The 25,736-nt window shown below is 46.4% G+C and overlaps 1 protein-coding gene across 2 annotated transcripts in view; it reads right to left on the reverse strand.

Annotated features, from left to right (window-relative positions):
- The window catches only part of LOC138661724 (calpain-1 catalytic subunit-like), a 44,907-nt gene extending 32,147 nt beyond the window's left edge, over window positions 1-12,760 (reverse strand). For both annotated transcript variants that reach the window (XM_069746609.1, XM_069746608.1), the window contains exons 1-2: window positions 12,497-12,760; window positions 7,088-7,157 (exon numbers count right to left, since the gene is read on the reverse strand). In XM_069746609.1, the coding sequence (XP_069602710.1) occupies window positions 7,088-7,157; window positions 12,497-12,730 (304 nt within the window). In that variant the 5' untranslated portion in view covers window positions 12,731-12,760. The remainder of the gene's footprint in view (window positions 1-7,087; window positions 7,158-12,496) is intronic.
- Between the last annotated feature and the right edge of the window lie 12,976 nt (window positions 12,761-25,736).

The following is a 25,736-nucleotide window of genomic DNA, read 5'->3' on the forward strand; positions in this document are numbered from 1 at the left end:
GCTCTCCTTTGTGCTTTGATCTCGTTTCTCACTGTCGACAATATCCTTCGCTTCGTGTCCTTTCTTTGGATGCCGCCGCAGATAGCGCAGGCGCGGCTCCGTAACTGTCATGATCCCAATGGCAGGGGATCACTAAAGGACAAGCACAGATACAAACAAGCTCTAGGGCGATGGAACCTAAGCTGACCGCGACCCTGAACCTAACACACAAATAAAAGTAGCTGGGGAACGTGCCTACGATGATCCTAGACGTCTCGCTCCAGCCGAAGATCTAACTTCCCCTATTAGAAGAAACACAGACCTCTCTTGCCTCCAGAGAAATCCCCCACAGAAATAGCAGCCCCCCACATATAATGACGGTGAAATGAGAGGAAAGCACATACGCAGTATGAAAACAGTTTCAGCAAAATGAGGCCCGCTAAAGCTAGATAGCAGAGGATACAAAAGTGAACTGCGCGGTCAGCGAAAAACCCTTCAAAAAACCATCCTGAAATTACTTGAACTCATGTGCCAACTCATGGTACATGAGGAGCAATTTCAGCCCACTAGAGCAACCAGCAGCAAGAATCACATATCTGCAGGCTGGACTAAAAACCAAATAAAGCAAAACACCAAAACAGGAAAATCCAAACTTAGCTTGACCAGAAGGTTCTAGGAGCAGGGAGCAGAGGTAACAAGACACACTGGATACATTGATAACCGGCGAGGAAATGCCAGCAAAGCCAGGTTAAATAGGAAACTCCCATATGCTGATGGAACAGGTGGAACCCAGAAACCCAGGAAAGACAAGTCACCCAGTACCATCAGTAACCACCAGAGGGAGCCCAAAAACAGAACTCACAACAGTACCCCCCCCTTGAGGAGGGGTCACCGAACCCTCACGAGAACCACCAGGGCGACCAGGATGAGCCCTATGAAAAGCGCGAACCAAATCATCAGCATGAACATCCGAGGCAACCACCCAAGAATTATCCTCCTGACCATAACCCTTCCACTTGACCAAATACTGGAGTTTCCGTCTGGAAACACGAGAATCCAAGATCTTCTCCACAACATACTCCAATTCTCCCTCCACCAGCACTGGAGCAGGAGGCTCAAGCGAAGGAACAACAGGTACCTCATACTTCCGCAACAACGACCGATGGAACACATTATGAATAGCAAACGATGCCGGGAGATCCAAACGAAACGACACAGGGTTAAAAATTTCCAAGATCCTATAGGGACCGATGAACCGAGGCTTGAACTTAGGAGAAGAGACCTTCATAGGAACAAAACGAGAAGACAACCACACCAAGTCACCAACAAGAAGTCGAGGACCCACGCGGCGACGGCGATTAGCAAACTGCTGAGCCTTCTCCTGGGACAACTTCAAATTGTCCACCACATGACTCCAAATCCGATGCAACCTATCCACCACCATGTCCACTCCAGGACAATCAGAAGGTTCCACCTGACCAGAGGAAAAACGAGGATGAAACCCCGAATTACAAAAGAAAGGAGAAACCAAGGTAGCAGAACTAGCCCGATTATTAAGGGCAAACTCGGCCAGCGGCAAAAAGGTAACCCAGTCATCCTGATCAGCAGAAACAAAACACCTTAAATAAGTTTCCAAGGTCTGATTAGTTCGTTCAGTCTGGCCATTCGTCTGAGGATGGAATGCAGACGAAAAGGACAAATCAATGCCCATCTTAATGCGAGCAAACAAATCAGTCAACAATGGCAAAGGATACTGATATTTTACGGTAATCTTATTCAAAAAACGATAATCTATACAAAGCCTCAAGGAACCATCTTTTTTGGCCACGAAAAAAAAACCTGCTCCCAAAGGGGACAAAGATGGACGGATATGTCCCTTTTCCAAGGACTCCTTAACATAATCCCGCATAGCAGTATGCTCTGGCACTGACAGATTGAACAAACGACCTTTAGGAAATTTACTGCCTGGAATTAAATTTATAGCACAATCGCAATCCCTGTGAGGAGGAAGCGAACTGAGCTTAGGCTCCTCAAAAACGTCCCGATAGTCAGACAAAAACACAGGAATCTCAGAAGGAGTAGATGAAGCGATAGAAATCGGAGGTGCATCATCATGAACCCCCTGACAACCCCAGCTTAACACAGACATTGATTTCCAGTCAAGGACTGGATTATGAGTTTGTAACCATGGCAGACCAAGTACTAGAACATCATGCAAATTATACAGTACCAGGAAGCGAATCACCTCCTGATGAACGGGAGTCATACGCATGGTCACTTGTGTCCAGTACTGAGGTTTATTCATAGCCAAAGGTGTAGAGTCAATTCCCTTCAAAGGAATAGGGACTTCCAGAGGCTCCAGACTAAACCCACAGCGATTGGCAAATGACCAATCCATAAGACTCAGGGCAGCGCCTGAATCCACATAGGCATCGACGGAAATGGATGATAATGAACAAATCAGAGTCACAGACAGAATGAACTTAGACTGTAAAGTACTAAAGGCAACAGACTTATCAACCTTTTTTGTGCGTTTAGAGCATGCTGATATAACATGAGCTGAATCACCACAATAAAAGCACAACCCTTTTTTCCGCCTATACTTTTGCCGTTCACTTCTGGACTGAATTCTATCACATTGCATTATCTCAGGTGACGGTTCAGACGACACCGCCAAATGATGCACAGGTTTGCGCTCCCGTAAACGCCGATCAATCTGAACAGCCATAGTCATAGACTCATTCAGACCAGCAGGCGCAGGGAACCCCACCATAACATCTTTAATGGCCTCAGAAAGGCCATCTCTGAACTTTGCAGCCAGAGCGCACTCATTCCACTGAGTAAGCACCGACCACTTCCGAAATTTTTGACAATAAATTTCTGCTTCATCTTGCCCCTGAGAGAGGGCCAACAAAGCTTTTTCAGCCTGAATCTCTTGGTTAGGTTCCTCATAGAGCAAACCCAATGCCAGAAAAAACGCATCCGCATTAAGCAACGCAGGGTCCCCTGGTGCCAATGCAAATGCCCAATCCTGAGGGTCACCCTGCAGGAAAGATATAATTATCTTGACTTGCTGAGCAGGGTCTCCAGAGGAGCGAGATTTCAAAGAAAGAAACAACTTGCAATTGTTCCTAAAATTCAGAAAACGAAATCTATCTCCAGAAAAAAACTCTGGGACAGGAATTCTAGGTTCAGACATAGGAGCATGTACAACAAAATCCTGTATATTTTGAACCTTAGTGGCAAGATTATTCAGGCTGGAAGCCAAACTCTTGACGTCCATGATAAACAGCTGGGATCAGAGCCATTCAAAGATTAAGAGGAGGAGGAAGTAGCCAGGCTGCAATAAGGCTAGGCAGCAAACTCTGAGGGAAAGAGAAAGAAAAAAAAAAAAAAAACTTCCTCAGACTACTTATCCTCCTACTTCAGCCAATACAATTAACACTTTGTGGGCCGGTTATACTGTCATGATCCCAATGGCAGGGGATCACTAAAGGACAAGCACAGATACAAACAAGCTCTAGGGCGATGGAACCTAAGCTGACCGCGACCCTGAACCTAACACACAAATAAAAGTAGCCGGGGAACGTGCCTACGATGATCCTAGACGTCTCGCTCCAGCCGAAGATCTAACTTCCCCTATTAGAAGAAACACAGACCTCTCTTGCCTCCAGAGAAATCCCCCACAGAAATAGCAGCCCCCCACATATAATGACGGTGAAATGAGAGGAAAGCACATACGCAGTATGAAAACAGTTTCAGCAAAATGAGGCCCGCTAAAGCTAGATAGCAGAGGATACAAAAGTGAACTGCACGGTCAGCGAAAAACCCTTCAAAAAACCATCCTGAAATTACTTGAACTCATGTGCCAACTCATGGTACATGAGGAGCAATTTCAGCCCACTAGAGCAACCAGCAGCAAGAATCACATATCTGCAGGCTGGACTAAAAACCAAATAAAGCAAAACACCAAAACAGGAAAATCCAAACTTAACTTGACCAGAAGGTTCTAGGAGCAGGGAGCAGAGGTAACAAGACACACTGGATACATTGATAACCGGCGAGGAAATGCCAGCAAAGCCAGGTTAAATAGGAAACTCCCATATGCTGATGGAACAGGTGGAACCCAGAAACCCAGGAAAGACAAGTCACCCAGTACCATCAGTAACCACCAGAGGGAGCCCAAAAACAGAACTCACAACACGTAACATTCTATCCTTGTCGCTAGGTGCCTGCCAGGTTCCCACGCCTGACAGGGACCCCCCTGAATCCTCCCCCCGCAACACCCCCTGCCACGGAATGTTGCCTGAACAAAACCCAGTCAGCTTCTGACTAACTTCCTATCCAAATCCTAGTTTTACCAGTGTGAAGAGTGGCCTAATAAATAAAACCTTTTGCTCCCCCTAGTGGCCGGAGTGTGAAGTGTAATGTGTGCTGGTGATACCTGGTCAGATGAACTCCTTTAGTGCCATCAGACGTACCATCACTCCCCTTAGTGGCAGAGCGATACTACTGCAACGACCAGGTCTCTGGGGCGCTGCACTGGTACCTGTCTTTATGGTGAAGAAGGTCATTGGAAGGAGTGGTCAAGCCATGCAAGAGATGGTGGATAAATCTGGAGTGGTGAGGTTGAGAATACCTGGTGTCCACGAAGACCAGTTACCCCGGGAAAAGGGTATGGTTCCCTTCTTCATTGTAGGAACAGTGGAGAGTCTTAGCAAAATGCGGACTCTGCTGGAATATCGCATGGTATATCTGAAGGAAATGGAGCAGTTAAGGGTTGAAGGATGGCGCCTTACAGGACTGCTGCGCCCATTTGATGGAAGATGGCAGCCATTTTCCACCCGAAATGTGGACAAACAAAGGGGTGGGAGTACCTAGTTGGGTGAAAGATGCAGTGTCTCCTCAGATAGCTCAGGGCTGAGTGACTTAGTGGGAAGACCCGGTAGCGGACGTGTTGACAAAGAGTCAGTCCAGACAGGTCATATTGGTGCAAGGGGATTGCGACGCCAGGTTGACCGTTATGCCCAAACCCGACTGAGAGGGTCCTCTCGACTAGTAGGCCAAGGTGACTTGGGTACCCGGTCTCGAGGCCCCTGGGTTAAGACAAATGTTCAACCCCACAAGTTTGAACAGACGGGAGGGGTATGTGATGCAGTGACCCCTGTAACAGGTAGGGGGCGCTGCATGGTCTCCCCAGTAAGCACACAGAGGTGAATTGAGGCCATGAGAGTGCATGGCAGTTGCATGCATGGCTGTGGTCATAAGACAAAGTCCGGCATTGTGATGAATGGATGATATGTGTGTCGCAGAGGAGAAGACTCTGTGCTGCCAGCCTGAAAAGATGTGGTGTTCTGGGACCTATAGTCCCACAAGTATGATGCATGTTGTATAATAGTCATGGGAGGATTGGCAGGGCTACTTATGTGAGATGGGCGGGACAAACTAGCCACACACCCACACTCCCACCCAAGGGAGTGGTTCAAGGTATATAATGTGACCAGGGTGTGTGTCACATGTCCCTGTGTATGGTGGCTGTGAGTTTCCTGTTTGAAGCCTGTGTTGGAAGACCTGGGAGGAGGCTTCCTGAAGAGCACATTGTGGGGCTTCAGACCTGGTGACCTGGGTATTGGACGGTCCCGGCAGGGGATGGACATCCTGAATAGTACCCGGACTGGCCACCTGTGTGATCCTGAGTAACCTGGGTTTTGGGAGGTCCTGGGAGAAAGACCGGATCCCTGAACAGCACGAGGTGAGGACAGGTATCTGCAGAGCCAGTGCCAGCTACTGTGTGGGGAAGCTACAGTCCTTCGGTGGGTCTAGACTGACTAATGTGTGCCGACCAGGCAAGTTGGTGATCCCCGTGAGGCAGCCTTCCCCAAGAGAGAGGACTGACAAGGAGTCAGCAGGTGGGGCAGGAGCCCCCAGAAGGTACCATAGTCTGTTGGTGCTAATTGTGATATGAACTGTGTGGTAACCCATGGCAACTGGTCAAAGGTGGACCAGCGTGTTTAGTTACCACAGACTAAGGATCTGAGACGTGATGTGATGTCCTGGTCCAGTGTGTAAATGGACTGCTCATGATGTGGTTTATGATACTTTAATAAACCAGATGGACTATTTTTGTGTTCAAAAATCGTGCCTGACTACGTCAATCCCGTGCCAAGTGAGTGTCCCCCAATACACTTAGTGAGAGCAATTTGTAATTCCTACAGAAAATATCGGCAGGCTCTGGCCACCTGCGGCTATTGTAATGTATGTCTGGCCTGCCGCTTTTCTATTGGCCTGCCCTCTGTATCTGTGTGATATATTCTATGTCCTGTGAGTAAAGTGTTGTCAGACTGGAAATACGTGGAGAATCAGTGATCTTTTCTGTGACCATCTCTACCCTCACCTACTGTATTCTCACCCATCCCTTGTAGATTGTGAGCCTTCGCGGGCAGGGTCCTCATTCCTCCTGTACCAGTTATGACTTGTATTGTTTAAGATTATTGTACTTGTTTTTATGTATACCCCTCCTCACATGTAAAGCGCCATGGAATAAATGGCGCTATAACAATAAATAATAATAATAATAATAATCTTTTATATGTGCCCATGTAACCAAGGAATTCCAGCCAGCGTCCTTCATTCAGACTCCAGCCAAAGCAGAGTGGACCTCCTGAAACACGGGGTGGTACTGAAAGAGGTACCCCAGCTTGGTAGACCCCGTTACAGCGTTCATCACTGAAGCTGCTGAGGTAAAGTGAAAGCGAAGCTATGATTGGTTGCTATGGGCACTTTAAAGTGGAATTTTTTTTTTCACTGTAGCACTCTGAATATGTCAATTTCAGGGTGACACTGAAAATTTTACTTTAGCTACCATAACCAACAATTTAACATATTTTCCGCGAGCGAAGCTGCAGGTATTCTACTAGTATATATATATATATATATATATATATATATATATATATATATATATAATGTGCGAGTGTGTATATGTATTATGTGTATATAGGTATATATATACACTTAATGCCATTGTAGAAGAGAGCTGACAATTGCAGTATTTGGTCATTGTGTTTGACAAATAAATTACTTCAGCATGTTCTATTAGCACACTTACCCAGCTGTCCTTGGCATATGTCTGTCCATTTCATGCTATCACTGATGAACTGAGGGATCTGAGCGATCTCCTAGAAGAGACAGAAAAGCTAAGAATGCGATGGAATCCACTGGACCTGCAATACCAGACATGACCTATGGACCACTGTGGCACTGTTTTTAGAATAAATCAAACAAGTTTGTGTATTTGCATAATCGCTCTAACCTGATAATAACCAAGATCTGTTAATTTATGTTTGCAGACCGTAACCATCCTGCTTTGCTTTGTTTTTTTGTGGCTTTTTTTTTCCTTTTAAAAAATGCCTCTGATCATTAAAAGTGTTTGTGCCTTCCACGTCCCTCCATTGTGCCGTTCATGGCAGTTAGCCCATCACATGCTGGAACGTGGCGTGGTCAGCAGCTCTGAAAATGGGCAAATAAAGTGTAGAAAGAAGAAAGCAAACACGGCGGACAAAACCTTTATTCTAGCGGTGAGACCGGTGCTATAGAAAGTGCCGCCGCAGCTGCCAAACTGTCCTGGTAAGACACCAGCGTGTAACAACTCGGCACTCACTGCTACGTGAATAGTGCTCACTGTGTCATGTGTCGGGTAAAATTACAGAGAAATTTTGTCATATAATTATTATTGTAATCTGCTGGATATGGGGCTCCATACATTTGCACCCGGAGGATGACTTATATGAGTGAAGTTGGGAAGGCGCTAATGTTGGAATTAAATTTTTTTTAAAGTTTTATTTTGTTTTTTTTTAACTTTGACGGATCGTTTGTTAGGCAGCTAATTATTCAGAAATTGCCAATAGACAGCAAAAAATAGCCAACACGACATAAAAAAAATCAAAACTGCAATCTGTGGTCCATGTCCACCATTAAAGTAACATACTGTATCAGTTATTAGGAAGGAGCATGAATTGCAAAACAACAAGTCAGATGATGAGAGACGGAAGTGTTTTTTTTTTACAGAATTTGAATTAAATATTAAGAAAACAATCTTTCTGATGGAAGCAGAATAAATACAGAAGGTAATGGACATCAAGTCCCCATATTCCCAAGTAAAATTGGACACAGGTTTGCTAAATCAGTAAACGACATGTTGTATGTTCCCAGTCACATATTCCCAAGTAAAATTTGACACAGGTTTGCTAAATCAGTAAACGACATGTTGTATGTTCCCAGTCACATATTCCCAAGTAAAATTTGACACAGGTTTGCTAAATCAGTAAACGACATGTTGTATGTTCCCAGTCACATATTCCCAAGTAAAATTGGACACAGGTTTGCTAAATCAGTAAACGACATGTTGTATGTTCCCAGTCACATATTCCCAAGTAAAATTGGACACAGGTTTGCTAAATCAGTAAACGACATGTTGTATGTTCCCAGTCTAGAAGGAAGACTGTTATCGTTAACACACGATAGCTAAAGGACTCACTGGAAAATTATAAGGTGATGAGAGTACTATGCTGGATGAAAACTGCATTCAAGGGGATGTCCAGTACTGGATAACCCCTTCTTATCTGGTAAAGTGCACCAGATAAAAAAAAAACACCACATGCTCACTAGAGATGAGAGGATCTGATGAGATTCAAATTTGCCAAATCACAACATCATCACTACCTTACAAAGCACGTTTGTAGAGAAGTCTCAGGCTACGGGGTCGTCATATTATGATATGTCTAGCAACCTTACCATGAGCAGAAAGGTCGCGGGCCCTATCAAGTCCAGCCAAGAGTCAAGATGCCCAGGGTTTTAGCATGCAGCAGCGGTAAGAAGAGGCACCAGCCAAGAACCATACAGGGAGGAGGCCAGAGAGGTGATTGTTGAGCATTAGTTTGGTTTTATTAACATTTTTCCAGACCAGATGGAGAATTGGAGAATCAGAGCTGGACCTTGAGACAGGAGGGTCCTAGGCTGTGTGATCTCCAGTCCCAGAGCTGCTACAGATATATATGTGTATAATGTGCAAAATATAGAGAATTGTTTAATAATTGATTTTGCCCCATTTTTCTTTTTCAATTACGCATCAACATATTCTGTGGTAGTGTACAGAGAAAGACAAGCATGTCATAAAGCGCAGGAACTGGTGGAGTAATATGATATGATAATGGGTGACATCAGGGTCAAAGGGCGAAGACTTGGCCTCTTGAAATGAGATCAGAAATGGTGGAGAGGGAAGGGTTAAAGGGGTAGCTATCATCAAACAGGCCTATTCTAGGCTCTAACTCCCTGTCATTTCAGGAAACAACACATGTACAGGCTCGGACTGGCCCACAGGGGAACCGGTGAATCTCCCGGCGGGCCCCTGTGCAGGAGTGTACACTTAATTCACTATGTACAGACAAAGGCAGCATCTCATCATTCATTTATCAAAATACTAAATTTATGAATGAGGGTAATCCGACACTGCACATGCACATTAGCTGCCATGATCAGACCCTCAAACCTATTTTGTGTTGAAGCATCTTGTGAGGACGTGCAAAGGTCAATGTAAAGAAGTGGGAGCAGGTCAGCTGTGACATCGCTTATTGTGATTGGTGGATCCTGTGTTATTAAAGGGGGTATACGGGATTTTATTTAAAAAAAAAATGTACCTGAGCACTAACTGGCCAGTGAAACAATTGCAAGATTACTAATTTTATTTATTTTATTTTTTTGAGAATATGAAAAATAAATGGTGATATTTAAAAAATCATACAAGTAACACAAAAATTTGATTTAAAAAATAGATCTTTTCTTTTTATAGCTTTCCTTTAAAAGAGTAAAGCAACGAGTTGGGAGTCCTAGTGTGCACGGTGTGAGTAATATACAGGTAGTATATGCGCCTGTTATTATTGGCTGTGATATATATGTCCTAGTGTGCACGGTGTGAGTAATATACAGGTAGTATATGCGCCTGTTATTATTGGCTGTGATATATATGTCCTAGTGTGCACGGTGTGAGTAATATACAGGTAGTATATGCGCCTGTTATTATTGGCTGTGATATATATGTCCTAGTGTGCACGATGTGACTAATATACAGGTAGTATATGCACCTGTTATTATTGGCTGTGATATATATGACAAGGACTCTTTATTATATACAAGATGGCCGTACAGCAGATAAGACACTGCAATAACTCTGAATGTGAGGGCTGGAGGCGTGGGAACAAAATAAACAGAGATAAGAGAAGGAAGGTGGAGATGACACTGGGTAGGACAGGAGAGCACTGCACCATTACTAGTACTAGCAGCCTGTGATAATACTCTGAATATAATGTATATAATGCACCTGTGAGCCTATAGTATCAGTGCATAGGCAACATCCATAAGGGTGTATTCACTCACTGCCTGCCCCATTGAACAGGATTCAGAATTTTCTTAGGACTGTTTATTTTCTAAAACTATGACCGCCAATCACATAAAGAAAGTGTGAATACAACGTGATAATTACTTCCCGTAACTAAAAAAATAAATTAAAAAAATCAGTAAATCATAGGATGTCCCAGTGATCAGCAGGACAATTCAGCTGCAAGTGTTCAATATGCCTTCAGCACCACCGCAGGACACATGAAGTACTACAAGGTACCTGTTAGGCTACGTTCACATTTGCGTTGTTGGGCGCAGCGTCGGCGATGCAACCAACAACGCATATACACAACGCAGCGTTTTGTGACGCATGCGTTGTCATAAGATAGTAAAGATCAGGAAAGTCAGCGCAGGGAAAACGCTACAAGTAGCGTCTGCGCCCTGTCTTGTGCGTCAAAATGACGCATGCGTCGTAAAACGCATTACAATGCATACCGGCGCATGTCCATGCGCCCCCCAGGTTAAAGATAGCATGACGCATGCGTTGGTATCCGTCGCCGACGCTGCGCCCAACAACGCAAATGTGAACGTAGCCTTAGAAATGTAATGCATGGATATGAGGGTCCTCCAACAAGAAAGACTCTCTTCAGAGTAGCTCTTTGTGCTGGCTAATAGGTTGAGATCTTGCTTGAATGTTTTTAACTTTATTTTTTAAAACAGACAACCCCATTAAAATATTAAGCATAGAAGAGGCAGGAACGGTTGTCAGTGGTTATTGAGACCTTCCCAGCTGTCTCAGAATTGGCGCATCACATGAGATGCGTCAATTGTGGTGCCAGGTCCGGCTCTTCCTGATTGCCCTAGTGCGATGGTAAATGGGGTAATGGTTTATGGGGTTGATCTCAGCTGTGTAATGTCAGGTGGCATCAAGCTCCTGGCGTTAATAATGGAGGAACGTCTATCAGACAGCCCCTGTTACCTATGGAGCGTCGTTCTGATGAGCGATGATGTTACTAAGTTACTGACGTCATCGCTCGTGAGACATGACCGTGAGTGGGTCTTAAAACGACGCTCCATAGGTTGCAGAACATAATCGCTGGATGTCGTGGGAACGCCATGGGCTTGATGCCACCTGACATTACACTGCTGACATCAACCACATAAACCATTACCCCGCTTGCCACCGCACCAGGGCAATCGGGAAGAGCTAGAATGTAATGGATGCGCCAATTCTGGGGCGGCTGCAGGCTTGCCTTTTTAGGCTGAGAGGGGCATAATAACCAGGGACCTTCCCAACCTGATAATATAAACCGACAGCTGTCTGCTTTAACTTGGCTGGTTCTAAAAAATGGGGAAGGGGACCCCCACATCATTTTTTTTATTATTTAATAGGATGAATAAGGCTAAACACCCTTTAGTGCCACATGAAAGGCACTAAAGCGTGCAAGTTTATTATATGTAGGGGTCGTGGAACATTAAATATCTACAAGAATCTATTTTGATGGTTCGGGCTGTGAATTTACTGTACTGGCTGATGACGGGTTTCTTTGAGATATGTGTGTAAAAATCTGGCAGCATACGCGTGGTCTGTGTACCATCTGATTTTTTTCTCGCACCCATTAACTTGCATTGGCAAGTCTCATCTGATTCTCGTATCCACTGCTGCCATTTTTTACTTAGTCCGATTAGAGCATTTAATAACATTGGTCAGAGTGCAATGCGATGTTTTCTCGCATTGCACACCAGTCTGAACGAGCCCTAATTGTATATACTACTGGGAAACCTTGGTGCACAACTATACGGTCGCCATCATAGTTCCCGTAGGGTTTGTCACCCAACTTTCCTTCCCCCCTGAAAGAAAAATTGCCCTTCTGGACTATCAGAAAGAAGAGTAACTAGCCATGTGGCATGTTAGAATAGAACCAGATCTAAGATTACAACATATGGATAGAATTAATGCAAAGTTTGTGATTTTTTTTATGGGAAATATTCTATTTCTAAAATATCTAGAAATATCTGGAAAAAAAAAATCACCACTAATATTTTTAAGCCTGAGATTTTGTGGACAAGATAATTATTTGTACACGCTGTGTATTCAGGACTAATCCCCATTCTGGCTCCGTACCTGAGGTCTCTTCCACTGGATCCCTCTGGTTTGCGGTGACCATGGTCCTAATTGGTTGTAGCCCAAAGAAGCAGCACCTGCGGGAAAAAGTGGGTCCTGAAAAAGAGTCTTTTTCTGCAAACACTCCTGCAGCAAGGTCTGGTAGTCTTGTCCTAGGTATGGATCAATATTCCTCTTGAGCAGAGTCGGTCGTTCATCGTGCACCAGACGCACAGTTATAGCTGTAGAGGCCATGGTGAGCACTGAGGCCACTAGAGTAGGTGCCGCAGGTGTATATGTGTCTTCGGAGAGGAGGGAGTGGCCCGGTGACAAAGAGCATTGAAGGAGGACGATAAGCGTCTACCTGTGTCTACAATGTGCAGTTTCCCTGCCATTCACAATGAACAAAATCAAAGAAAAACTCTACATTCTTAACGACAAAAAGGAAAAGCCGGGGCAAAAGCAACTAGAAGCCGCTGACCTCACATCCGACGACGACATCACGACTGTAAAATTACTTTAGCGCTGGTTTTCATGCCACCCACATAGTATTGTAGAGGCATTACAGATACTTAGAGGAAGAAAATTGCCAGTGCTAGTGATGGGGAGCGTGCTCGGCACTGCTCGATACCCGAGCATTAGGGTCTTCGATCAAGTAGCGAGCAGTGTTGAGCATTGGGAGGTGTTCGAGTGCTCCGATCCCCATAAGTGAATTATCTGAGCCGGGCGGAGAGAGACTCGAGTTTGCCATTCACTTCCATTACACCCGCTATTCGAGTCGAGCACGTTCGAGAGTCCGACATGCTCGATTCGAGTACAGAGCACTCGAGTATTTCACCGCTCGATCAACACTAGCCAATGTCTATCGTGATTCAGATTTAAAAAAATAAATGTTACCTACGAAGTAACATAAAGGTTTAAAACATCTTTAGAAGTTATCATATATCTATAGGATGGTGGTCCCATCATTGGGACTACCAGTAATCCTAGAATGGACCAAAGAAATACACTGTTTGGATGTAGCGGTGGGCGTACATGCATTGCTCTGCTCCATTCATTCTCTATAAGACTGTTAGAGATAGCCAAGTTCACCAAATGACGTTTTCCCAGCAGTGCCAACGGGAATGGATGGAGCAGTGCCATGCATGTCCAGCCACCACTCAATTTTCATCCTGTTCTTAGAACCACTGGAACCACTGTCGATTCAATTATTCGGGTCTGGTCTCTCGTAATGGCAGTTATAAGCTCTACTACTCACATGACCATCCTGGTACAGGTCCGGGTGCCGATACCTCTCTTTCTTGTCCCTCCCGGGTCTTTTATTATTATTACCTGCGCCACAGCTGTCACCTGACCCAGCGTCTCCTCCAATTTCTTCCCTGAGGTTGAATGCACTTCACTCTTGAGTTCCTGCCAATGTCATTCTTTCTGATTTTCCTTTCTCTATCATCTTTGACCAGAAGATGACGGTGTTCGCTTGCAGACACTCTGTTAGGCATTAACTGTGTGCGTCTGCTCACTTGTTTATCTCCTTACACAGAGACCCTGATGTGTCTCTTACTGAACTGTTTGCTGTCATGTCATAAATCAGTTTTCTCTGCCGCAGATCGACCAGTCCTCAGAATGCTGAGCTCTGTATAACCCCGCCCACATCACTGATTGGAGCGTTCTATATGTACTGTGCATAGGCATAAAGCAGCCAATCAGTGGTGGGGATGGGCTATACAGAGCTCATGAATATGGAGGACTACATGGCAGCTGATTAAACAGTGATTTTATCAGAATTACAGCAGCCCAGTAAGTGACACATCTCTGGAATCAGTGTCTCTGACCCTGCATCATGTCACTGTTAGATTAGGGGTCAAAACTCATGATAGATTCCCTTAAAGGGTCTACTTAGTACTGGCCTGTGACTTTGCATATCAGCAGGCCCACAGCAAACTCTTAAATATGAAAGAATGCCAAATTATTAGTCCCAATTTGTCCATCTGGCTGTACCATATAGAAAATAAGGGAAACACTTTGGACATCAGGTAAGAAACACTATCTGAGGGTGTTGTCACAAAAGAGCGGCCAAATCCGGAGACCGAGCGGGTTCTCTCAGAGTTGTGCGCTGTCTCTAGGATCAGATGATGAAATTCACACTGTTTGTGTCATTGCAGTCAAAGACACGGATGTTAGCGCCTCAGGTGATTCTTCAGTCTTTCCACATCACTTACAGCAGTCACATCAGGGAGACAGATGGGTCTGCATGAAATATTCATTAAGTTGTAGAATCTAATGAGGAGTAATCCTGACCAGGCGAATAGTTAGAAGGCTATAGCACAACTAAAAGACCCTGACACAACTTCTCTTCACGAACACGGGCAGCTTTCCACTGATTGTTCGCTCTTCTAAGTGACCCGACGATGCAGTGGCTAGTGTGTGCTAGTACTAAAGGTTCTGTGACACACAGTGACATTTACATAGCTCACCAGGCTGTGTCTCCTGTTTTAAATATTTATTCATCTGTACCTTTCCTGTAGGGGCCTTAGCCTTGAATGGGTTCATTATATAACATTATCATATATTTTTGTAGCACCAAGTATTTGGCTACTGGCTTGTCATACTTTTTTAATTATGTGATTGTTGATGTTTAAAAGCGCAATAAAAGTCGTGTGGTTTAACACTACTATTATCTCAAATGCTGTCTCCTTTCTCAGAAACTACTTTCCATGGCTTTCGTTTCTCACAGACTCCTCCCCAGGGTCCCCTGCTCACTCACAGACTACTCCCCATTCCCCCCCGCTCACTCACAGTCACAGACTCCTCCTATGACCCCCCTGCTCACTCACAGACTGCTCCCGATGGCTTTCGTTTCTCACAGACTCCTCCCCAGGGTCCCCTGATCACTCACAGACTGCTCCCCATGGCCCCCTGATCACTCACAGACTGCTCCCCATGGCCCCCTGATCACTCACAGACTGCTCCCCATGGCCCCCTGATCACTCACAGACTCCTCCCCATGGCCCCCTGCTCACTCACAGACTCCTCCCCAAGGCCCCCTGCTCACTCACAGACTGCTCCCCATGGCCCCCTGCTCACTCACACACTGCTCCCCATGGCCCCCTGCTCACTCACAGACTGCTCCCCATGGCCCCCTGCTCACTCACAGACTGCTCCCCATGGCCCCCTGATCACTCACAGACTCCTCCCCATGGCCCCCTGCTCACTCACAGACTCCTCCCCAAGGCCCCCTGCTCACTCACAGACTGCTCCCCATGGCCCCCTGCTCACTCACACAGTGCTCCCCATGGCCCCCTGCTCACTCACAGACTGCTCCCCATGGCCCCCTGCTCACTCACACACTGCTCCCCATGGCCCCCTGCTCACTCACACACTGCTCCCCATGGCCCCCTGCTCACTCACAGACTGCTCCCCATGGCCCCCTGCTCACTCACACACTGCTCCCCAAGGCCCCCTGCTCACTCACAGACTGCTCCCCATGGCCCCCTGCTCACTCACAGACTGCTCCCCATGGCCCCCTGCTCACTCACACACTGCTCCCCATGGCCCCCTGAGATCACTCACACACTGCTCCCCATGGCCCCCTGCTCACTCACACACTGCTCCCCATGGCCCCCTGCTCACTCACAGACTGCTCCCCATGGCCCCCTGATCACTCACAGACTGCTCCCCATGGCCCCCTGCTCACTCACACACTGCTCCCCATGGCTCCCTGAGATCACTCACACACTGCTCCCCATAGCCCCCTGCTCACTCACAGACTGCTCCCCATGGCCCCCTGCTCACTCACAGACTGCTCCCCATGGCCCCCTGCTCACTCACAGACTGCTCCCCATGGCCCCCTGAGATCACTCACACACTGCTCCCCATGGCCCCCTGCTCACTCACAGACTGCTCCCCATGGCCCCCTGCTCACTCACACACTGCTCCCCATGGCCCCCTGATCACTCACAGACTGCTCCCCATGGCCCCCTGCTCACTCACAGACTGCTCCCCATGGCCCCCTGATCACTCACAGACTGCTCCCCATGGCCCCCTGCTCACTCACACACTGCTCCCCATGGCCCCCTGCTCACTCACAGACTGCTCCCCATGGCCCCCTGCTCACTCACAGACTGCTCCCCATGGCCCCCTGATCACTCACAGACTGCTCCCCATGGCCCCCTGCTCACTCACAGACTGCTCCCCATGGCCCCCTGATCACTCACAGACTGCTCCCCATGGCCCCCTGCTCACTCACACACTGCTCCCCATGGCCCCCTGCTCACTCCCACACTGCTCCCCATGGCCCCCTGATCACTCACAGACTGCTCCCCATGGCCCCCTGATCACTCACACACTGCTCCCCATGGCCCCCTGATCACTCACACACTGCTCCCCATGGCCCCCTGATCACTCACACACTGCTCCCCATGGCCCCCTGATCACTCACACACTGCTCCCCATGGCCCCCTGATCACTCACACACTGCTCCCCATGGCCCCCTGATCACTCACACACTGCTCCCCATGGCCCCCTGATCACTCACACACTGCTCCCCATGGCCCCCTGCTCACTCACACACTGCTCCCCATGGCCCCCTGCTCACTCACAGACTGCTCCCCATGGCCCCCTGCTCACTCACAGACTGCTCCCCATGGCCCCCTGATCACTCACAGACTGCTCCCCATGGCCCCCTGCTCACTCACACACTGCTCCCCATGGCCCCCTGATCACTCACGGACTGCTCACCATGGCCCCCTGATCACTCACAGACTGCTCCCCATGGCCCCCTGATCACTCACACACTGCTCCCCATGGCCCCCTGATCACTCACACACTGCTCCCCATGGCCCCCTGATCACTCACACACTGCTCCCCATGGCCCCCTGATCACTCACAGACTGCTCCTTATAGCCCCCTGGTCACTCACGGACTGCTCACCATGGCCCCCTGATCACTCACAGACTGCTCCCCATGGCCCCCTGATCACTCACAGACTCCTCCTTTATAGCCCCTGATCACTCACAGACTCCTCCTTATAGCCCCTGATCACTCACAGACTCCTCCTTATAGCCCCCTGATCACTCACAGACTGCTCCTTATAGCCCCCTGATCACTCACACACTGCTCACCATGGCCCCCTGATCACTCACAGACTGCTCCCCATGGCCCCCTGATCACTCACAGACTGCTCCCCATGGCCCCCTGATCACTCACAGACTCCTCCTTTATAGCCCCTGATCACTCACAGACTCCTCCTTATAGCCCCCTGATCACTCACAGACTCCTCCTTATAGCCCCTCTTCTCTTTCATGCAGACTATTTCCAAATGCCCCCTCCTTTCTCACAAGCTTCTCCCCATGGTTCTCCCTCTCATACTGCTTTCCTTGGTATTCTCTTTTTAGTGTCTTCTCCATATGGCCGCCATGTCTCACAAAGAATGCTCCCTGTGGAGGCCCTTGAAAAGTCCTTATGCCGGCCAGTGCCTGACTTATGTGCTGGGTCCAAAAGAGCCTGAAGTGCCAAGGGAAGGGTGACCCCCTAGGCCTAGAGCCCTAGACAATGACAACCAGTTGCAAAAGTGACCTCTGGAATCCATAGAGTACACTACTCAGTTCCTCAAGGTCTCTGATTGCTGTCAATAAGAACCTTGTATATTATCTTCTAATGGGTAAGAACAGGAGCGTTACACGTTTGTATCCTCTGGAGCTAAACAGATGGGGCAGCTATTCACCAATGGCAACCAGCGATGCTGAAAGCAGCGAGGAAATGATATGGAAAATAAGTTAGAAAAAAAAGTATTTCCATTTATTCTACAAGGAATACACTTTATTTTCCGAAACTGGAATACTCCTATAAAAAAAAGGCATTTGTAAGTCTCCGAGCCTCATAGATGATAGATTACCGATGGATCCCGAGAAAGTCCATAAGATTTGATGGATATATTTAATATCAGTCATTAATAGCATGAGTTAAATTTTATGTATAGTTTTGGATTGTTTTGCGCAGAATTACTACATTGCTGCAACCCTGAGAATCTTACAAAGTTGGTCGTTCTTGAACAAGGAAAATGGAAGACTTGATGGCGACCTGAACTCTGAACTTTCCAGACCACAAGCTGATACCATACACTTCAGCTTGTTCTAATGGAAAACAGATGTCAGAGAACCAATACAATAAAGCGTTAAAAGTTTATATTTCCGAGATAAAACCAACTGTTTGGATTAATCATCAGGTTAATTTTTAGCACTGGGGAGAATTACTGGAATAACGTGCAGTTTGACCTGAAGCGCAATGAAGATCAATGTACTTTATGACTGTCATTAATCAATAAATAAACCTCTGGCATATAATATGTAATATATAATATAACAGTATGACTCCCACTCCAATCCCATAGGTCTGGGATCTCCCACGATCAGCTGATTTCGCCATAAAAGTTGCTGTGGAATTCCCATTATAATGTTCCCGTGCGCCACATGTTGAGCCCTTCTTTAAATCCGTAAGCAGGGGGACCCATTTATTACATCACTAGACCCTTCACAGTCCAGTCTAAAAATGAAAAAAAAAAATCACTGCCAGATGGAAATGGGGTCTTCCTAATATTGAGACTTTAACTGGGGGCTAAATAGCCCATAGGAAGAAATGGATATCAATGGAAACTACAAATCTGGGTACTCATAGGATCCTGTTACTCCCAGGGTAGCAAAGGATGGATAAAGGGGTTGTCCCCTTTTTAGAAAACCTTTTTTCTTATACCCTATTAATATATTGGATGAAAGCTGTCAGAACTCACGAGATAACAATCATCATTTATAAAGGACGTTAAGGAATTTAGAATGTTTATGTCCAATCCTTTGTTCTTAAGGAAGCTAAGCCTCTTCCGGAAGTATCTCCCCATCGAAAACATATGAATGCTCGACTGACCAAGAGTTCACGTGTGTTCAAGAGTCGGAAGAGATAGCAGTCTGCTGAACGAAGAGTTTATCTCATGTGTACGGCCAATTTAAAAGGAGTTAAAGAGGACATGTCATCAGGACAAAAGGGGACAGTTTTTGCACTTGAGTCGCCCACCTGGGCCGTGGGGATACTCGGTACCGGGTCCTGAGTTTCACAGGGGGATGTCAGGGTGGCGACCCGGTCCATGGCCCTGGGCGCCCACGTAAAAGGGAGAGGTCTTTGAAGGGGATAAAGTTTATGTTCCTGACGCCACCTTTGGTATTCGGTCAGTGGGGACTGCCGCTGCTTTAAGGGGTCCACTGGGGTGATGTTATGGCAGCTAGATGGTATAACTTCCCACAGGTGAAGTATATCCCCAGGGCTCCTGGTGTGTAGATGGTAGATGGTGAATGGCGCACTAAAGAACGAGGACACAGGTTTGCAGTCTCTCTATTTTGTTTACTGAAGTCTTCAGGCAGCCACAGTCCAGGTCACCGGATCACAGGGCAGGCAGGGTCCGGCCAGCTTGAAAGCAAGTTAGGAGTCCCCTTATCCAGGTGGAAATCAAAGCCTTCCTCTAGTGCTGTGGTGGTGTAGTCCCTTACTGCCTATGGCTTCACATAAGGTCCTCACAGATGTTATTTATCTCTCTGTCGCCCAGATAGGATAGGACATAACCCGTATGACTGGTGACTTGAGGCAGTTTATAGGGACTATAGAACGCCCTGGCCTCTGAGGGGTGCCACCGTGCCTCCTGGATGTTAGGTCAGACAGGTAACGTAGAGTTCAGCTGTCCTTCCGGTCTCTGATGTAAGTCATAGAGGTCCTTACAACCTCGGTGTTCCGGCTACCAGTCTCTGTGCCTCAGAAGGAGGCAGCCTGCTCGGGGCTGGTCTCCCTTTGATATCCTCTCCTGTGCTTTGCTCTCCTGCACGTTCACTGCAATCAATTAGGCTTTCTGAATGTCTCTTTCCAGGAACTGCTGCACTGCGGCTACACAGCTCCGTAAACCCTCTTCTGCCTCAGACTGATCCAGTCTGTCTCCTCGCAAGCACTGACTGGACCTTCCTGGAACTGACTGACTTTCCCTACAGGCTACCAGTTATATATATGGGGAGTCACCTAGTAAGTAGGATCAAAAGCTCCCCCTGGGGGCCTGGAGCGTGAATGTGTTGCATGTTTGTGGTACCTGGTTACAGTTATCCCTTCTTGCCTTCAAGCGTAACATCACTCTCCCCTTGAGGAAAGCAATGCTACTGTGATGACCATGACCCTGGGGCCTCACACTCTTATTTTATTCCCGCTGCTCTCCTGAGTATTTCATTTTTATTTTAAATCCGCCATACGTTTCCAGAGATATGGGCCTTTTTATGGTCTAGACTAGTGTTTCCCAAACTTCAGTTCTCACTGACCCCAACAGGTCATGTTTTCAGGATTTCCTTAGTATTGCACAGGTGATGGAAGTATCAGGAGTTCTCTCACTTGTGCAGCAGTATGGAAATCCTGAATACATGACCTGTTGGGGTCCATGAGGACTGGAGTTAGGGAAATAGTGGTCTAGACCAAGGGGGCGTGACAGGCAGGATCCTCAGGGGCGTGTCTTCAGGCTGTTTTGTATAATTGCTCTTTGAGAACTTCCACATTGATAAAGACCATAAAAATTAGCACTAAGTGAAAAAAGGCCCATATCGCTGAAACAGTGAGGCAGATTTAACAAAACAAAATTTAAATCAGAGGAGCGTTAAGAATAAAATAGGAGCAAAAACTTTTTCAAATCCTCTATAAGGGCCTCATATATACAGTAACGGTTGGGCCTCTAAGGTGTATTGGGGGCTCCTGTCTTTCCCTTGCCGAATGTTATCGGGTGGGGGGGGGGTAACAAGGCTGCAAATGGATCCAGTGTGTAGTGGACCACTATTCTGAGTGATGTTCCACCTCCTCCTTCATGGCTCACGCGTTTCGCCCAAGTTGCACTTATAATACTGTTTATTGCACCTTACGCATCCTGTTGGGCGACATACGCCCATGTTATGCAATATATATTGATTTTACATGACATTTTCCCATATTGATGGTTCGTTTTTTGCTAGTGGGAACAGGGAAGTGGAGCGCCCCAAGGGCTATGGGGTACTCAGATCCGGGCCCTTCTGTTCTCGGTGGGGATGTCACAGTGACTGACCCGGTCCGTGGCCCTTGGGAGGTCCGTTGATGTAGTGGGGGAAAGGTCTTTAAAGGGATAATGTTCGTGACGCCACCTGTGGTGTTCGGTCAGGGTGACTGACGCTGCTTAGGGGTCCGCTGGGGTGATGTTATGGCAGCTAGATGGTATACCTTCCCACAGGTGAAGTATGTCCCCACGGCTTCCCAGAGTGTAGATGGTGGATGGTGGATGATGTAAGGCGCAGTGAATAACAAGGACACAATGGGTGCAGTCTCTTTACCTTTACTGAAGGCTTCAGCATCCACAGTCCAGAGCACCAGATCACAGGGCAGGCAGAGTCCGGCCTGTCTGAAGGCAATTCCAGAGTCCCCTTATCCATGTGGCATTCAATAGCCTTCCTCTAGCGCACAGTAATACAGTAGGTCCCTACTTGCATAAGCCCCAATAAGGTCCTCACTGTTGTTACTCCTCTCACTGTTCCCCGTGGTCGGATAGAACAAACCCGTATGACTGGTGGCCTGAGGCTTTTTATAGGGACCCTAGTGACGCCCCGGCCCCCATAAGTTGCCACCCTGCCATCTGGGTAAATGGTTGGGCAGCTAATGTGGAATTACCGGTAACTGTCCTGCCAATCTCTGAAGTAACGGCATAGAGATCCTTACTCCCTCGGTGTTCTGCCTACCGGTCCTGTGCTTCAGAAAGAGGCAGCTTGCTTCTAGCTGGTCTCCCTTTGATGTTTCACTCCTGTTGCTATGACTTCGTTGCTCACTCACTGCAACACAATTCCTTTCATGTCCTTTCTTAGGATGCTGCCGCACGTGGTGCAGGCGCAGCTCCGTGTACCTTCCTTCCGTGGACCGCAGTCTGGAGCTGGCTGGAATCCAACCCAGCCAGCCTCTGCCAAACTCGGTCAGGACCCACTGACCATCTCCTTCTCCCTCCAGTCAGCTTCTGTCTCTTTCTCTCTCTGACTAACTTCCTCCCCAACCCACCAGTTTTACCCAAGTGTGAGGAGTGCCTTAATAGATAAAAGTGGTGGACTGGAGTGTGAAGTGTGTGTAGTGGTTGTGATACCTGGACAGAAGATTTCCTTCATTGCCTTCAGACGTAACATCACTCCCCCTGGTGGAAGAATAACATTACTGCAACGAACCAGGACTCTGGGGCGCTGCACAAGCGTGCGAAAATAGTAATGCTGTGTCAACATGGTGCACCACTAGATAGCACCTGTAGGGGTATATACCTCTACAGCGGAAGGAGGGGATGAGCGGATGAAGGGTTATAAAGCCCCCCAAGTTACCGCCATGGGGGTCAGTCGCAGTTGCAGGTAGAATGAGCATGTCTTCACTCTCCAAGGCCGGCGTCCGGAACATGTGTACAGATGGTGCGTACTGTCCTATGTTACAGGAAGAAAAGCTGCTGTGGCCTGTCCCTTGGTGAACAAACTGCGGCCTGCTCATTACTAGGAAGAAATTAAGGAGATCCAATTTTTTGGAGCCATTTGTCATGTGACTGTACAAAGCAGAGCAGCGAGGGTGCAGCAGAATAAAGCTGAAAAGAGTCACAGTTTGTGATTGACTAGTGTGATCGATGCCCCCTGAAGGAGCGTGCACGTGAAACCATGCTGAGCAAAAACTAAAGCCCAGCGTTTCTTGCAAAAGTGAGCATTGTTACCCCCATAACAGTAATATTAGACCCGCTGAAGAAACGGCACTAAGAGTAGCCCAGTAACTCCCAGCTGGAGGTACCTTCCAGTATGTATAGCTGTCAGGTAGCATGGACCGAGAAGTGTAGAGGCCAGGAAAGGCCTGAAATACCCTGGGAGCTGGAAAGAGCTGTACATGGCTGTTCACACGAAACGTTTTAAGTCTTGGGCCTCAATTGGAAGAAACCTTCTTGTTGTGAACAGTGTTGTACTTGTCCTTCTGTATCCTCCCCCCCCCCCCAAAGGGGAGTAATACTCCCTTTGGGCATAAGAGTTTTTACATCGATCTTTCTGGCTAACACGGTACCAAAATCTCATTATTTATTGTACATCTTATATAAAACAAAATAAAATTATCAAATTATAGCTGCCAATAATAAAGCAATCACAATCAGCACATTTTGGTTCTTATCATGCGCCGGACACCATAAACCCAATATACAAACAGGTAAGTGTTCAGACGTCCAAATAAAGGGCCAATAAAACAGTTTATGGTACTTAACTATTTTAAAATAAATTCTTTATTTTTCACCAACATTTCTTGGCCATAAATCAGTCTACAGAAATGTATAGAAAGCAAAGATCTAACATTGTAAAGAAACATAAGTGGATAAATCCAGGCTCGGACTGGCCCATAGGGTAGCAGGGGAATTCTCCGGTGGGCCCCTGTGCAGATCTGGGCCCCAACCCCACTGTATGGGCAGAACTTGATTCACTCTGTACAGAAAAAGCAGCATCTCCTCATTCATTAACCACGCTACCCAGTTTATTATTATATAGAGATATAGGTAAATTTGTGAATGAGGGTAGTATAATATTTGTATTCAGGTGAAAAGTGGGCCCCCCCAGAGTCAATGTTACTGGTGGGCCCTTGGCACCCCAGTGCGACACTGGATAAATCTCTCATACATCAATCGTGAAACGTAAAGCATCTGAGTGGGTGTTGTGCCTGGCCAATGCATTTTCAACAATTAACCGGTTTCACCTCCTAGCGCCTCTTTATCCCCAGTCATTCCTATGCCTAGGTCTTATCTATTTTAATCATGAAATAAAGGATCTGATTTTATGGATTGAAGCTGGACTCACTTCCTTCACAAGCAATAATAAGAATATACTGGGTTATAAAAAAGGAAAGAAAGAAAGAAAGAAAGAAAGAAAGAAAGAAAGAAAGAAAGAAAGAAAGAAAGAAAGAAAGAAAGAAAAGAAAGAGACACAAAGAGAAAGAGAGAAAGAAAGAAAGAAAGAAAAGAGAAAGAAAGAAAGAAAGAAAGACAGAAAGAAAGAAAGAAAGAAAAGAGAAAGGAAGAGAAAGAAGGAAGGAAAGAAAGAAAGAAAGGAAAAGAGAAAAGGAAAGAAAGGAGAAAGAAAGAAAAGAGACACAAAGAGAAAGAAAGAAACAAAGAAAAAAGAGGGAAAAAAGGGTAAAGAAACAAAAGACACAAAGAGAAAGAAAGAAGGAAAGAAAGAAAGGGGAAAGAAAGAAAAGAGACACAAAGAGAATGAAAGCAAGAAAAAGAAAGAAAGAAAGAAAGAAAGAAAGAAAGAAAGAAAGAAAGGCTCAATACGGAAGGGCAATGAATGAGGCAAATACTTGGGGGATGTTGGAAAAGGTATCAAGTCAAAACATGCAATACACAGAAAATGCCACAAGACATATTTGTCACATATATCACCAAGATGGACGATGGATAGTTACAGGGGTGAGAACCGGAGTCCAATGGGCCCCAGGGCAACTTTTTTGCAAAGCCTTCCTCCTCCATCACCAGCTTTTTGCTTGGATTCCTAAGGGACATTACTAGGGTTTGCGTACTCGTATGTTCCCTCTCCCTCAAATATTATACTAATATATAAAAAGAAAAACCAGTGACTCCCAAAATGGTAGCAATAAAAACAACATCGACCTGCAAAAACAAGACTTGTCATAGCTCCAGCTACAGGAAAAAATAAAGTTATGGGTTTTGACTGGTAGAACACTATACGTTGTAAAGAGCAACAATTGATGCCCAAAACTATAAAAGAACGTACATAACTCTAAAATGTACTGTATAAACTCATCATGAAAAAAAAAAGAGTATAAGTACCGTAAAAAGATTTTCTTTTTTATTGAATAAATAATTTAAAATAACCATGTAGAATATGCAAATATAACATTAGAGGCTGAAAATGCCATATATTAGTCACAGGAGACCAAAATGTGCGTTGGCGCAGCGGGAGTGCCATCACTATACCGTTTTCCTATGTAAGTCCCTTTATTATTATCTTATTGTATTATATATGCACGCTATTAGGTTACGTTCACATTAGCGTTGTGCGGTGCTGCGTCAGGCGCCCCTATATTTAACATGGGGGGCGCATGGACATGCGTTGCTCTTGCGTTTTGTGACGCAAGCGTCATTTTGGCGCAAGCGTCAGGGCGCAGAGGACGCTGCATGATGCAGTTTTTTCTGCTCCAAAAATCATGCAAAAAT

The sequence above is a fragment of the Ranitomeya imitator genome, chromosome 2 (assembly GCF_032444005.1).
Source record: "Ranitomeya imitator isolate aRanImi1 chromosome 2, aRanImi1.pri, whole genome shotgun sequence".
Lineage (NCBI taxonomy): Eukaryota > Metazoa > Chordata > Amphibia > Anura > Dendrobatidae > Ranitomeya > Ranitomeya imitator.